At 33.7% G+C, this 16,524-nt stretch overlaps 1 protein-coding gene and 1 long non-coding RNA gene across 6 annotated transcripts; both read left to right on the plus strand.

Annotated features, from left to right (window-relative positions):
• Positions 1-531: 531 nt before the first annotated feature.
• On the plus strand, positions 532-5,166 carry LOC145238019 (WD repeat-containing protein 62-like). 3 transcript variants are annotated; one of them, XM_080101045.1, is made up of 9 exons: positions 532-685; positions 941-1,100; positions 1,648-1,736; positions 1,869-2,007; positions 2,278-2,463; positions 2,868-3,155; positions 3,428-3,754; positions 4,025-4,151; positions 4,412-5,166. In XM_080101045.1, the coding sequence occupies exons 6-7, from the start codon at positions 3,098-3,100 to the stop codon at positions 3,646-3,648; spliced, it is 279 nt and encodes a 92-aa protein (XP_079957171.1). In that variant the 5' UTR covers positions 532-685; positions 941-1,100; positions 1,648-1,736; positions 1,869-2,007; positions 2,278-2,463; positions 2,868-3,097; the 3' UTR covers positions 3,649-3,754; positions 4,025-4,151; positions 4,412-5,166. The 3 variants fall into 3 exon arrangements, with proteins under 3 accessions (XP_079957171.1, XP_079957169.1, XP_079957172.1); XM_080101043.1 differs by having other exon boundaries at positions 532-1,100; XM_080101046.1 differs by lacking the exon at positions 1,648-1,736 and having other exon boundaries at positions 532-1,100.
• A 336-nt stretch (positions 5,167-5,502) lies between these two features.
• LOC145238020 (uncharacterized) lies at positions 5,503-10,626 on the plus strand. Of its 3 annotated transcripts, XR_013862065.1 has the most exons (7): positions 5,503-5,651; positions 6,324-6,483; positions 7,024-7,112; positions 8,582-8,720; positions 8,993-9,178; positions 9,589-9,876; positions 10,150-10,626. It is a non-coding gene; the product is annotated as an uncharacterized LOC145238020 (long non-coding RNA). The 3 variants fall into 3 exon arrangements; XR_013862064.1 differs by having other exon boundaries at positions 5,503-6,483; positions 10,150-10,625; XR_013862063.1 differs by lacking the exon at positions 8,582-8,720 and having other exon boundaries at positions 5,509-6,483; positions 10,150-10,622.
• Positions 10,627-16,524: the final 5,898 nt, after the last annotated feature.

Raw genomic sequence — 16,524 nt, forward strand, 5'->3', positions numbered from 1 at the left:
AAATACTTTGTTATCAATTGCGGCATGAATTTGGGGAAAAAATTGCACTTTTGGAGTTAAAATAATGTTTGGTGTTTTAATTTACCGCAGTTGTTTAAAAAATTATTAGTAATGTTTTCTGAATCTAATTAACGTGACGCAATAATTCATGAGTTGGCCAAATATGATTTCAGTGGTTAGTTATGACGTAACATTTTTTCAGAAATTTCCAGTGCCGAAATTCAGCTATTGCTGGCTATCTCCGGTTTTGTTTTGTGCCAATGAATGGGTAATAAATTATTTTTCCTAATAATTTGACCGCGTGATAACCTTTTGCCGAATGCAAACTCAAATAAAGAAGTAACGTTTCATTGGTCCAAGAACGATAGTAGATTGCGTTTTTTTGCTGCACAAGTGATTTACAAGTTAAACTTTTACGCCTTGATGGAATTGCAAGTTCAGAAGTTCGTTAATGTGCATTTATTTCATTGATTTAAATTATTGATCGCGAAACATGTTTATTGAACAGCTGTGAAAATAAACATTGCGTCATCAGCGATCAGCTGTTTGTAAACAGACGTGGCGAAAAATTTTCATCTTTAAAGTTGAGACTGTTTTTGGTCGTTTTGTCGCAAAATTATGAAGATTAAAGACAAAATCGTGCTTTTGCTTTTGCTTTTGCTGCCTGATAAGAAGTCGTATTTTGGTAAAAGTTAGTTTCAAAATTTTTACATATTTAATGAGAAAAATAACGGCCCAAGTAGACATAAAAAGCAACTTGCCTCAATATCACTGATGTGGGCATGAGCATTTGCAGAAGCAGTTATAAAATAATAAACCATGTTGCATTTACATCTATTTGAGCTTTTATTTTTATGACTAAATTTATGAACAGATCCATGCATATTGTTTAATATATTTTTACATTAATTATTTTGAACTTACAATTGGATTCTTGCAGAGGTTATGAAGTGCTTGCGATGTCAGTAGATGTCTACAACATGTGGCTGCATCTTGTATTTTCTAATCACTCACTTGTTATAACTGATGTGATGGATTTTGAAAAATCAAATGTCACTTCAGTTTCCAGGTTTCACAGCTCGTGTGTCTAGGAAATCAAGGTTTGTCTTTGTAACATACATATATTGAAGTTACATCACTAAAAAAATTATATTTCATCACAAAAGACAATTGTAAACAATAAATGTTATTAATCGGGACACACTGCTCTTCGATATCCAAAATACTTAAAAACAGTGACTGATCATTTTTTAGTGATTTTTTTTTAATGTTAAATGTGCTCAAAAAAAGCATCGTCAGTTTCTGTACCCCTCACATCCTTGGAGATCATTACATAATTCATAACAAAAAGTATATAGGCTTATGTCAATAGACATACTATAACTATTCAAATATCATCAGTAGTGGCTGAAAATGAATGAAATGTTGTAACGTCAGCTGCTGCAATCATGTCTCATGAGTGTAAATTGTCTGCTCCACACTAATTATAACAGTGGAATTATAAATGTAAACCAAATTCAGAAAAGTCTTTCTGATTTAATTTATTTGGTCAAATTCTTGTTTTGTTTTTGTCACTGATTTAAATCACTGGGGCACAAAACCCTGTTTACATGTAATAATAGTTTCTTCCTTATGGTGTTTTTGCAGACTCTTTCTGATTGTGCTGAGTCAGCTGTTTTGTTTCGGTTACAAATGACGGCAGAGTCAGGATTTGGAAAATCGATGACCAAACATGTGTACGAACCTTATATATTGTGGCTGTTTGTAGGATATATGTATTGGACGATCAATAAGAACATTATATATTGTGGCTGTTTGTAGGATATATGTATTGAACGAGCAATAAGTTAGTTATTAAATATTTGTAGGTTCTGAAACACACAATTCTATTGGAAAGTATGGAGAAACACTTCACGGACACTAAAACATCGGTTGAAGCACGTTGCATTTCTGTTCATAATGACGGCAAACACATGTGGTTGGCGACAGGAGTGGGAGTATCCAGCAGTATGTATTCAACATACTTCCTAATTCAATTTGTAGTCATCTTTATGTCTGGGCACATCGGGGAATTCTGCACACAATTTAACACTCTATCATAAATATGCATCAGTAATTTCATCGCTGGTTTCTAGGCTGCACCTATTTTAGCTTGTTTTTCCAAGCCACAGTAAATTTGGAATTTGGTTTTAAGTTGTTATTTTGGATTTGTTTTTTTGTAATCCTTAAGACTAAATAGTTTTGCGTTTTTTATGACAACCAATCATTTGTTTTTAGTGTGTACGACCTTATGACGTTTAAGAGGATATCATTTATTTCGTCACACGACGGGGATATATTAAGCATGGATTATTCTCACCGTGGTTCGATGCTTGCAAGCGCGAGTAGAGATCGATGTGTTCACATGTTTACTGATGATTCTATTCCGTCCATTTGGCTAATTCGACCCAGTTGACACAAAATGTAAATTCAATGCACTAAGTATCATTTACACGAACTACAATAAACTGCATTAAAACGCTGGAATCTAAATCATACAAGTAAACAAGGGTAAATTTGGAAAATGAAACACGCATGTTTAAGTGATTTGCCTTTGAACCAAATGTGTAACATTTAAAAATCTGACTTTTTTCCGAACCTTTCTTTGTACATTGCATTTTGCTTTGCCTAAGCTTTTTTAATTATATATATATATATATATATATATATATCAGTCACAGTGAAAGTGTCCAGTTTTCAGCTGCATTTGTTTTTGTACCACTTTTGTGATTTTTGTGTTTTAGTGTCATTATGTTGTTTAACAGAGAGCATAGTTGTTTAATCTTGATGCTGACAATTCTTGGTCTAAATCAGATTTATAATTACAGTTTCGACTAATGAGCTGTGGAACAGACAAGTCTCTTTACTACTACAACTGACATCAGTTGAGAACAACATTACATTGAGAAACACTCGATGGCTGACATGGACATTGTTGAGTAAGCAAATCCACAAAATTTTAAACCCAGCCATTCTAATTGTGGATTTTATTCATCGATGATTCAGTGCTAGTTGCGTGCAGCTGCAATTTAACCGAATATGACATCTTTGGTGCAAAATGCTTGTTGCAAGCTCGTGTGTTGATAAAAACATCTATGTCCTCCCGTACACCACAGGTCAGTGTTGGTTTGCATTTGTTGAGAAAATTGAAAAGCAATTTGCAGTTATGCAGTATTAATAAGTATTTCCACTTAATTCAATCAAACATGTTTTATTCATGTCAAATGATTAATGTGTGTCTAGCAAATTTACTCATGGTAGGAATTTCACAATACTGGCCTTTTACAAGTTTGCATTTTTTCTGCATCAGTTTTTAAATTGCTTTAATGTATTTGCAACTGTTTTTCCAATTAAAATTTTTAACAAGAATCTTTTGTTTGTCTCGCAGGAGATTGTGTTTGCATGATCAGCCGGCATTCAGAGGTAGCGGTTGCTCTCACTTTCGACCACAACTCTCACTTAATCTCCGCATCTGCCGACAGTTGCATATTTGGGCGGACATTTAGCCATCGGGTGACAGAAGAGCTCAAACAAACCCAGAAAGGTGCCACCTCCATGCCTGGAAGTCCAGATTTGAATAAAACCTCGTATTTTGCTACAAACGACTAGTTTACAGTAGAAATAATCGATGATTCGACGCATCCTAGTAATGTTGACATCCCGTTCAGTGATGAGTTTGACGACCCTTCAACTTTGACATTTCAAAACAATCCAGGTAATGTCCCTTGCTGCGATTTCCAAATGATTTGTCCGTTAGTTGAGGTGTTTGCAGAGGTTTGATATGTTACTATTATCATATTTATTGACATTCAGAATACACTTTTTTATTTTATTATGATTCCTTTATTGTTTTTCTTATTACACACATCAGTACAAACTTCATTATGCAAATTTAATTTGTAAAGAAGTGTCAACATTTTTATGCATTTTGCTGGTTTGTATTTATTTTGTTTGGCTTTTTAAGAACTTACAATTGCTTTTTCAGATGCTGAGCAACAAAATACTGATGAGTCATTGTTGTCAAAGTGAGTGACTAAGCAGTTGTCCAACGATGAGTCAGGGTTACCTTTACCTGAACTGGGGAAATGGGAGATAAATTACACAAAGAAAAGGTGGGATGTTGGGATTTAACTTTACAAATATGTGACAGACTAAAAACTTTGACAAGCAGTAATAGGCAGTGTTAGTTTCTGAAAACAACTAAGTCACATTGCTAAGCTGTTTATGTTTGGCCTGGAAACCAATTTTCTTAGGCAAGTGTAGGCTGACCCTTGGGGCTAAATATTTTTGACTAGTATATGCTTGGCAAAGCCACATATACATTTTAAACTTTGATTTCATTTCTAAATGTCTTTTTGTATTCTTATTTCAGGCTTGCACAGTAGCAGAAGGACACATACATACCAACATTTGAGTCATAGCTTGGATTTACTGATGGATTATTTTCTTTGTCCCCCCCCACACACACACACACTTTTATCTGGTATTTTCAAGATTATCCACCAGAGCATTGATGGTTTAATGTGTCGGGTATGCAATTTTTTTACAGCAAGTGTTTTGTGTTATGGCAAAGTACGGAAACCCCTGGTTTTTGCACCTTTTTCTTCACTGTAGGTTTTTAAAGCTGTTTAATTGAAGCCGGTCATAGAATATACTTTACAAATTTACACTCTTTAAGCCATGTGTGTGTATAGTGGGATCGTGTCTTTCCGTTTTTGATTTTGGGTGTAATGTGTTGGTCTCAGAAGGTAACATAAGATAAGACATGTTACATTTAAATTCAAGCTGTTATTTTTATGTTTTGATCAAACAGGCTTACTTATGTTGATACAAACCCCTATGTTTTCTGCACCAATTGTTGTTTCTACTTTGTATTTGTAGTCTAATTGCTGTATATGTTCATTAGTGTGTCCCTTGATTTCACAAACCTTCCTGCTTGAAAACATTTGACATTGCATCGCCTCAGACAGTAAGGTTGCTGAAATAGTTTTAATAGAAGATGTGTTTTGTAGAAGGCATGGTTCCAGTAAATGAAATGTCCTATTTTAGTGGATCCTATTATGTATGCTTTCGCTTGTGTTCAAAATCTGGTGCATGTTTTTGGCGTAAATAAAGTTTTCTTTTAGATCCTTCCGTGTTGTTTTGCATTGTGTAAAATATCTCTTTATTATGTTTGTGCTGTTACTTGATAAGGCAGACAGAGATTTATTTAAACGTAGAATAAAAGGAATCCATAAAATCACATGTAAACGTTGAGATTTGTCAAAAAATGTTTGTTGACAAGCTTTTTGTGGAAATTTGGTCACGCACTAACGACCATGTCATGAAAAGTGATACCATAAAAAAATACTTTGTTATCAATTGCGGCATGAATTTGGGGAAAAAATTGCACTTTTGGAGTTAAAATAATGTTTGGTGTTTTAATTTACCGCAGTTGTTTAAAAAATTATTAGTAATGTTTTCTGAATCTAATTAACGTGACGCAATAATTCATGAGTTGGCCAAATATGATTTCAGTGGTTAGTTATGACGTAACATTTTTTCAGAAATTTCCAGTGCCGAAATTCAGCTATTGCTGGCTATCTCCGGTTTTGTTTTGTGCCAATGAATGGGTAATAAATTATTTTTCCTAATAATTTGACCGCGTGATAACCTTTTGCCGAATGCAAACTCAAATAAAGAAGTAACGTTTCATTGGTCCAAGAACGATAGTAGATTGCGTTTTTTTGCTGCACAAGTGATTTACAAGTTAAACTTTTACGCCTTGATGGAATTGCAAGTTCAGAAGTTCGTTAATGTGCATTTATTTCATTGATTTAAATTATTGATCGCGAAACATGTTTATTGAACAGCTGTGAAAATAAACATTGCGTCATCAGCGATCAGCTGTTTGTAAACAGACGTGGCGAAAAATTTTCATCTTTAAAGTTGAGACTGTTTTTGGTCGTTTTGTCGCAAAATTATGAAGATTAAAGACAAAATCGTGCTTTTGCTTTTGCTTTTGCTGCCTGATAAGAAGTCGTATTTTGGTAAAAGTTAGTTTCAAAATTTTTACATATTTAATGAGAAAAATAACGGCCCAAGTAGACATAAAAAGCAACTTGCCTCAATATCACTGATGTGGGCATGAGCATTTGCAGAAGCAGTTATAAAATAATAAACCATGTTGCATTTACATCTATTTGAGCTTTTATTTTTATGACTAAATTTATGAACAGATCCATGCATATTGTTTAATATATTTTTACATTAATTATTTTGAACTTACAATTGGATTCTTGCAGAGGTTATGGAGTGCTTGCGATGTCAGTAGATGTCTACAACATGTGGCTGCATCTTGTATTTTCTAATCACTCACTTGTTATAACTGATGTGATGGATTTTGAAAAACCAAATGTCACTTCAGTTTCCAGGTTTCACAGCTCGTGTGTCTAGGAAATCAAGGTTTGTCTTTGTAACATACATGAAGTTACATCACTAAAAAAATTATATTTCATCACAAAAGACAATTGTAAACAATAAATGTTATTAATCGGGACACACTGCTCTTCGATATCCAAAATACTTAAAAACAGTGACTGATCATTTTTTAGTGATTTTTTTTAATGTTAAATGTGCTCAAAAAAGCATCGTCAGTTTCTGTACCCCTCACATCCATGGAGATCATTACATAATTCATAACAAAAAGTATATAAGCTTATGTCAATAGACATACTATAACTATTCAAATATCATCAGTAGTGGCTGAAAATGAATGAAATGTTGTAACGTCAGCTGCTGTAATCATGTCTCATGAGTGTAAATTGTCTGCTCCACACTAATTATAACAGTGGAATTATAAATGTAAACCAAATTCAGAAAAGTCTTTGTGATTTAATTTATTTAGTCAAATTCTTGTTTTGTTTTTGTCACTGATTTAAATCACTGGGGCACAAAACCCTGTTTACATGTAATAATAGTTTCTTCCTTATGGTGTTTTTGCAGACTCTTTCTGATTGTGCTGAGTCAGCTGTTTTGTTTCGGTTTCAAATGACGGCAGAGTCAGGATTTGGAAAATCGATGACCAAACATGTGTACGAACCTTATATATTGTGGCTGTTTGTAGGATATATGTATTGGACGATCAATAAGAACATTATATATTGTGGCTGTTTGTAGGATATATAGTCAAGTGGGATAAAAAAAAACAATTTTTTGAAACTTTGTTACCAAACTTTTATTTTAGGCAACAAAATGTCAGTTTTTCTTCCCAACAAAGCTGATAGGACTACTTTTATAGTTATGTGACAAGTTTTTGATTTTACTAATAAACAAAAAAAATATTTGACAAAAACTGTTCTTCTTTTTTAACCCGAAAAAGGTACAAAAAAAAACAATGTCGGGGTAAAAAAACAACAAGTGGACATTAGGACCATTCAAAAAAAATTGAGTGGCAGTTGGAACTTCAATTCAGTTATATGAACTTAATCAACCATCTTAAAGTCAAACATAAGACAGAAATTTCATTAATAACTCTGTTACAATAAATAAGCCAAAAAAACACGAGCCACATAAAAATTCTTTGTTTTCGAATTTTTACAAACCAAACTTACAGCAGTTAGTAAACTGTTTGTAAATTAATAAAACACTTTCAAATTGGGGCTAAGACTTTCCATGGCTTTGTACCTTTATTGCACTGCATTTATTGCCTTTGATTTGGTCTTTTTTGTCATTTTCCAGTCTTTTGTTGGTATGCAACTAGGTTTAAATAGAGCTCACCCACTTGCTGACTGGTCATGTAACCTAAAACCTTATTAAAATAAAGTTTAATTTTCTACCCCAAACTGCTTGAATTGCCACATAATGATTTGATAACCTGTTTTTCTTACTTAGTAGCATTTTTCTTTACACCTGGATCCCAATTTGTACTTTTATCCATGCAGGTATACTTTTTGGTAAAAATTTCTCCAAAACTGGGCCTCAAAGAAATTTTATACAAGTTTGGTTTAAGTACATGTTTTATAGGCTTTCTTTTTTATTTTCTAAACTTCCAGGTGACAAATAAAAATGTTTGGGCAAAAAAAATTTTTGGGGTGCAAAAAATACATAGTTTTTTATTACCCCATTCCTATAGAACCGTTTGGGGTAAAAACAAACAACAAGATAACTGAAAAAATTTAGAAGCTAGCCAAGTGGAGTCTTTTTTGTTTATTAGGTCATAGTTATGACACAACACAGAACAAAGGTCATTGACACCAAACTTGTAATAAAAAATCTGCAGGAAAGTTTTTAAAGGTTGTTGAAGACTTTTTAACATACGAATTTTACTACTGTTGTTTCAACCTGCAGAACATTGCCTGCAAACAAAATCTGAGAATGGTTTATGGCTTATTTTGTTGGTAGAGAATAAATACATCCTATGAAAAAGAAACCATTTAAAAAAAATTTTTGGTTTAGCTGTGAAGGTATTGTTTTTTTTACCCCAACTTCAGCAAAAATTTTTTTTACCCCATTTGACTATATGTATTGAACGAGCAATAAGTTAGTTATTAAATATTTGTAGGTTCTGAAACACACAATTCTATTGGAAAGTATGGAGAAACACTTCACGGACACTAAAACATCGGTTGAAGCACGTTGCATTTCAGTTCATAATGACGGCAAACACATGTGGTTGGCGACAGGAGTGGGAGTATCCAGCAGTATGTATTCAACATACTTCCTAATTCAATTTGTAGTCATCTTTATGTCTGGGCACATTGGGGAATTCTGCACACAATTTAACACTCTTTATCATAAATATGCATCAGTAATTTCATCGCTGGTTTCTAGACTGCACCTATTTTAGCTTGTTTTTCTAAGCCACAGTAAATTTGGAATTTGGTTTTAAGTTGTTATTTTGGATTTGTTTTTTTGTAATCCTTAAGACTAAATAGTTTTGCGTTTTTTATGACAACCAATCATTTGTTTTTAGTGTGTACGACCTTATGAAGTTTAAGAGGATATCATTTATTTCGTCACCTGACGGGGATATATTAAGCATGGATTATTCTCACCGTGGTTCGATGCTTGCAAGCGCGAGTAGAGATCGATGTGTTCACATGTTTACTGATGATTATATTCCGTCCATTTGGCTAATTCGACCCAGTTGACACAAAATGTAAATTCAATGCACTAAGTATCATTTACACGAACTACAATAAACTGCATTAAAACGCTGGAATCTAAATCATACAAGTTAACAAGGGTAAATTTGGAAAATGAAACACGCATGTTTAAGTGATTTGCCTTTGAACCAAATGTGTCACATTTAATAATCTGACTTTTTTCCGAACCTTTCTTTGTACATTGCATTTTGCTTTGCCTAAGCTTTTTTAATTATATATATATATATATATATATATATATATATATCAGTCACAGTGAAAGTGTCCAGTTTTCAGCTGCATTTGTTTTTGTACCACTTTTGTGATTTTTGTGTTTTAGTGTCATTATGTTGTTTAACAGAGAGCATAGTTGTTTAATCTTGATGCTGACAATTCTTGGTCTAAATCAGATTTATAATTACAGTTTCGACTAATGAGCTGTGGAACAGACAAGTCTCTTTACTACTACAACTGACATCAGTTGAGAACAACATTACATTGAGAAACACTCGATGGCTGACATGGACATTGTTGAGTAAGCAAATCCACAAGATTTTAAACCCAGCCATTCTAACTGTGGATTTTATTCATCGATGATTCAGTGCTAGTTGCGTGCAGCTGCAATTTAACCAAATATGACATCTTTGGTGCAAAACGCTTGTTGCAACCTTGTGTGTTGATAAAAACATCTATGTCCTCCCGTACACCACAGGTCAGTGTTGGTTTGCATTTGATGAGAAAATTGAAAAGCAATTTGCAGTTATGCAGTATTAATAAGTATTTCCACTTAATTCTATCAAACATGTTTTATTCATGTCAAATGACTAAATGTATGTCTAGCAAATTTACTCATGGTAGAAATTTCACAATACTGGCCTTTTACAGGTTTGCATTTTTTCTGCATCAGTTTTTAAATTGCTTTAATGTATTTGCAACTGTTTTTCCAATTAACATTTTTAACAAGAATCTTTGGTTTGTCTCGCAGGAGATTGTGTTTGCATGATCAGCCGGCATTCAGAGGTAGCGGTTGCTCTCACTTTCGACCACAACTCTCACTTAATCTCCGCATCTGCCGACAGTTGCATATTTGGGCGGACATTTAGCCATCGGGTGACAGAAGAGCTCAAACAAACCCAGAAAGGTGCCACCTCCATGCCTGGAAGTCCAGATTTGAATAAAACCTCGTATTTTGCTACAAACGACTAGTTTACAGTAGAAATAATCGATGATTCGACGCATCCTAGTAATGTTGACATCCCGTTCAGTGATGAGTTTGACGACCCTTCAACTTTGACATTTCACAACAATCCAGGTAATGTCCCTTGCTGCGATTTCCAAATGATTTGTCTGTTAGTTGAAGTGTTTGCAGAGTTGCTTTGGTAATGATCCCAGAAAATATCCTGCATTAGGAAAGACATTATTTATGTTTTCCGAAATAATTTTATTTTATCACATATTTAAACTTATAATTTTTTTTTGTATCTTGATATTTTTTCCTTGATTTAAACAGAATGACCACTGTTTTGGCTGGTGTGATATGTTACTATTATCATATTTATTGACATTCAGAATACACTTTTTTATTTTATTATGATTCCTTTATTGTTTTTCTTATTACACACATCAGCACAAACTTCATTATGCAAATTTAATTTGTAAAGAAGTGTCAACATTTTTATGCATTTTGCTGGTTTGTATTTATTTTGTTTGGCTTTTTAAGAACTTACAATTGCTTTTTCAGATGCTGAGCAACAAAATACTGATGAGTCATTGTTGTCAAAGTGAGTGACTAAGCAGTTGTCCAACGATGAGTCAGGGTTATTAAGCAACAAACCTTTACCTGAACTAGGGAAATGGGAGATAAATTACACAAAGAAAAGGTGGGATGTTGGGATTTAACTTTACAAATATGTGACAGACTAAAAACTTTGACAAGTCTGAAGTTGTCCACTGTTTTATTTAGACATATATATTTCACCTAAGTAATAGGCAGTGTTAGTTTCTAAAAACTACTAAGTCATATTGCTAAGCTGTTTATGTTTGGCCTGGAAACCAATTTTCTTAGGCAAGTGTAGGCTGACCCTTGGGGCTAAATATTTTTGACCAGTATATGCTTGACAAAGCCACATATACATTTTAAACTTTGATTTCATTTCTAAATGTCTTTTTGTATTCTTATTTCAGGCTTGCACAGTAGCAGAAGGACACATACATACCAACATTTGAGTCATAGCTTGGATTTACTGATGGATTATTTTCTTTGTCCCCCCCCCCCACACACACACTTTTATACGGTATTTTCAAGATTATCCACCAGAGCATTGATGGTTTAATGTGTCGGGTATGCAATTTTTTTACAGCAAGTGTTTTGTGTTATGGCAAAGTACGGAAACCCCTGGTTTTTGAACCTTTTTCTTCACTGTAGGTTTTTAAAGCTGTTTAATTGAAGCCGGTCATAGAATCTACTTTCCAAATTTACACTCTTTAAGCCATGTGTGCGTATAGTGGGATTGTGTCTTTTCGTTTTTGATTTTGGGTGTGATGTGTTGGTCTCAGAAGGTAACATAAGATAAGACATGTTACATTTAAATTCAAGCTGTTATTTTTATGTTTTGATTCAAACAGGCTAACTTATGTGGATATAAACCCCTATCCTTTCAGCACCAATTGTTGTTTCTACTTTGTATTTGCAGCCTAATTGCTGTATATGTTCATTAGTGTGTCCCTTGATTTCACAAACCTTCCTGCTTGAAAACATTTGACATTGCATCGCCTCAGACAGTGAGGTTGCTGAAATAGTTTTAATAGAAGATGTGTTTTGTAGAAGGCATGGTTCCAGTAAATGAAATGTCCTATTTTAGTGGATCCTATTATGTATGCTTTCGCTTGTGTTCAAAATCTGGTGCATGTTTTTGGCAGAAATAAAAGTTTTCTTTTAGATCCGTCCGTGTTGTTTTGCATTGTGTAAAATATCTCTTTATTATGTTTGTGTTGTTACTTGATAAGGCAGACAGAGATTTATTTAAACATAGAATAAAAGGAATCCATAAAATCACATGTACACGTTGAGATTTGTCAAAAAATGTTTGTTGACAAGCTTTTTGTGGAAATTTGGTCACGCACTAACGACCATGTCATGAAAAGTGATACCATAAAAAAATACTGTGTTATCAATTGCGGCATGAATTTGGGGAAAAAATTGCACTTTTGGAGTTAAAATAAAATTTTGTGTTTTAATTTACCGCAAATGTTTAAAAAAAGTATTAGTAATGTTTTCTGAATCTATTTAACGTGACGCAATAATTCATGAGTTTCCCAAATATGATTTCAGTGGTTAGTTATGACGTAACATTTTTTCAGAAGTTTCCAGTGCCGAAATTTAGCTATTGCTGGCTATCTCCGATTTTGTTTTGTGCCAATGAATGGGCAATAAATTCTTTTTCATAAAAATTTGACCGCGTGATGACCTTTTGCCAAATGCAAACTCAAATAAAGAAGTAACGTTTCATTGGTCCAAGAACGATAGTAGATTGCGTTTTTTTGCTGCACAAGTGATTTACAAGTTAAACTTTTACGCCTTGATGGAATTGCAAGTTCAGAAGTTCGTTAATGTGCATTTATTTCCGAAAATTATTAAGCGCGAAACATATTTATTGAACAGCTGTGAAAATAAACATTGCGTCATCAGCGATCAGCTGGTTGTAAACAGACGTGGCGAAAAATTTTCATCTTTAAAGTTGAGACTGTTTTTGGTCGTTTTGTCGCAAAATTATGAAGATTAAAGACAAAATCGTGCTTTTGCTTTTGCTGCCTGATAAGAAGTCGTATTTTGGTAAAAGTTAGTTTCAAAATTTTTACATATTTAATGAGAAAAATAACGGCCCAAGTAGACATAAAAAGCAACTTGCCTCAATATCACTGATGTGGGCATGAGAATTTGCAGCAGTTATAAAATAATAAACCATGTTGCATTTACATCTATTTGAGCTTTTATTTTTATGACTAAATTTATGAACAGATCCATGCATATTGTTTAATATATTTTTACATTAATTATTTTGAACTTACAATTGGATTTTTGCAGAGGTTATGAAGTGCTTGCGATGTCAGTAGATGTCTACAACATGTGGCTGCATCCTGTATTTTCTGATCACTCACTTGTTGTAACTGATGTGATGGATTTTGAAAAACCAAATTTCACTTCAGTTTCCAGGTTTCACAGCTCGTGTGTCTGGGATATCAAGGTTTGTCTTTGGAACATACATATATTGAAGTTACATCACTAAAAAAATTATATTTCATCACAAAAGACAATTGTAAACAATAAATGTTATTAATCGGGACATACTGCTCTTCGATATCCAAAATACTGAAAAACAGTGACTGATCATTTTTTAGTGATTTATTTTTTTAAATGTTAAATGTGCTCAAAAAAAGCATCGTCAGTTTGTGTACCCCTCACATCCATGGAGATCATAACAAAAAGTATATCAGCTTATGTCAATAGACATACTATAACTATTCAAATATCATCATTAGTGGCTGAAAATGAATGAAATGTTGTAACATCAGCTGCTGTAATCATGTCTCATGAGTGTAAATTGTCTGCTCCACACTAATTATAACAGTGGAATTATAAATGTAAACCAAATTAAGAAAAGTCTTTCTGATTTAATTTATTTAGTCAAATTCTTGTTTTGTTTTTGTCACTGATTTAAATCACTGGGGCACAAAACCCTGTTTACATGTAATAATAGTTTCTTCCTTATGGTGTTTTTGCAGACTCTTTCTGATTGTGCTGAGTCAGCTGTTTTGTTTCGGTTTCAAATGACGGCAGAGTCAGGATTTGGAAAATCGATGACCAAGCATGTGTACGAACCTTATATATTGTGGCTGTTTGTAGGATATATGTATTGGACGATCAATAAGAACATTATATAATGTGGCTGTTTGTAGGATATATGTATTGAACGAGCAATAAGTTAGTTATTAAATATTTGTAGGTTCTGAAACACACAATTCTATTGGAAAGTATGGAGAAACACTCCACGGACACTAAAACATCGGTTGAAGCACGTTGCATTTCTGTTTATAATGACGACAAACACATGCGGTTGGCGACAGGAGTGGGAGTATCCAGCAGTATGTATTCAACATACTTCCTAATTCAATTTGTAGTCATCTTTATGTCTGGGCACATTAGGGAATTCTGCACACAATTTAACACTCTTTATCATAAATATGCATCAGTAATTTCATCGCTGGTTTCTAGGATGCACCTATTTTAGCTTGTTTTTCCAATCCACAGTAAATTTGGAATTTGGTTTTAAGTTGTTATTTTTGATTTGTTTTTTTGTAATCCTCAAGACTAAATAGTTTTGCATTTTTTATGACAACCAATCATTTGTTTTTAGTGTGTACGACCTTATGACGTTTAAGAGGATATCATTTATTTCGTCACACGACGGGGATATATTAAGCATGGATTATTCTCACCGTGGTTCAATGCTTGCAAGCGCGAGTAGAGATTGATGTGTTCACATGTTTACTGATGATTATATTCCGTCCAACACGATAGATGATCATTCTGCTGCCGTCACTGCTGTGAAGTTTGCGAACCGAGATTATGAGGTAAACTGTCATGTAGGGAAGTTGAAACTAGTATAAGTAGGTATTTTAGAATAGTTGTTTCGATTCTAGAATATCTAATCCAAATCTTATATAATTTTTTATTGTGATCTGGACAACAATGTTTCCCGAGGTAAACTGTCACTGGTGTGGCTATTTCCATTCAGTTGACACAAAATGTAAATTCAATGCACTAAGTATCATTTACACGAACTACAATAAACTGCATTAAAACGCTGAAATTTGAATGATACAAGTTAACAAGGGTAAATTTGGCAAATGCAACACACACGTTTAAGTGATTTGCCTTTGTTGAACCAAATATGTAAGATTTGAAAATCTGACTTTTTTCCGAACCTTTCTTTGTACATTGCTTTTTGCTTTGCCTAAGCTTTTTTAATTATATATATATATATATCAGTCACAGTGAAAGTGTCCAGTTTTCAGCTGCATTTGTTTTTGTACCACTTTTGCGATTTTTGTGTTTTAGTCTCATTATGTTGTTTAACAGAGAGCATGATTGTTTAATCTTGATGCTGACAATTCTTGGTCTAAATCAGATTTATAATTACAGTTTCGACTAATGAGCTGTGGAACAGACAAGTCTCTCTACTACTACAACTGACATCAGTTGAGAACAACATTACATTGAGAAACACTCGATGGCTGACATGGACATTGTTGAGTAAGCAAATCCACAAAATTTTAAACCCAGCCATTCTAACTGTGGATTTTATTCATCGATGATTCAGTGCTAGTTGCGTGCAGCTGCAATTTAACCGAATATGACATCTTTGGTGCAAAACGCTTGTTGCAACCTCGTGTGTTGATAAAAACATCTATGTTTCCCGTACACCACAGGTCAGTGTTGGTTTGCATTGCAGTTATACAATATTAATAAGCATTTCCACTTAAATTAATCAAACATGTTTTATGCAATACTGGCCTTTTACAAGTTTGCATTTTTTCTGCATCAGTTTTTAAATTGCTTTAATGTATTTGCAACTGTTTTTCCAATTAACATTTTTAACAAGAATCTTTTGTTTGTCTCGCAGGAGATTGTGTTTGCATGATCAGCCGGCATTCAGAGGTAGCGGTTGCTCTCACTTTCGACCACAACTCTCACTTAATCTCCGCATCTGCCGACAGTTGCATATTTGGGCGGACATTTAGCCATCGGGTGACAGAAGAGCTCAAACAAACCCAGAAAGGTGCCACCTCCATGCCTGGAAGTCCAGATTTGAATAAAACCTCGTATTTTGCTACAAACGACTAGTTTACAGTAGAAATAATCGATGATTCGACGCATCCTAGTAATGTTGACATCCCGTTCAGTGATGAGTTTGACGACCCTTCAACTTTGACATTTCACAACAATCCAGGTAATGTCCCTTGCTGCGATTTCCAAATGATTTGTCCGTTAGTTGAGGTGTTTGCAGAGGTTTGATATGTTACTATTATCATATTTATTGACATTCAGAATACACTTTTTTATTTTATTATGATTCCTTTATTGTTTTTCTTATTACACACATCAGTACAAACTTCATTATGCAAATTTAATTTGTAAAGAAGTGTCAACATTTTTATGCATTTTGCTGGTTTGTATTTATTTTGTTTTGCTTTTTAAGAACTTACAATTGCTTTTTCAGATGCTGAGCAACAAAATACTGATGAGTCATTGTTGTCAAAGTGAGTGACTAAGCAGTTGTCCAACGATGAGTCAGGGTTA

Source organism: Phallusia mammillata, chromosome 7, assembly GCF_965637545.1.
Source record: "Phallusia mammillata chromosome 7, kaPhaMamm4.hap1.1, whole genome shotgun sequence".
Lineage (NCBI taxonomy): Eukaryota > Metazoa > Chordata > Ascidiacea > Phlebobranchia > Ascidiidae > Phallusia > Phallusia mammillata.

Excerpts from the sequence above, each read along its gene's own strand:
- LOC145238019 (XM_080101043.1), top strand. The coding sequence starts at position 3,098 with ATGCTTGTTGCAAGCTCGTGTGTTGATAAAAACATCTATGTCCTCCCG. Across the intron at positions 3,156-3,427 it reads TGTCCTCCCGTACACCACAG|GAGATTGTGTTTGCATGATC; the intron begins GTCAGTGTTGGT and ends TTTGTCTCGCAG.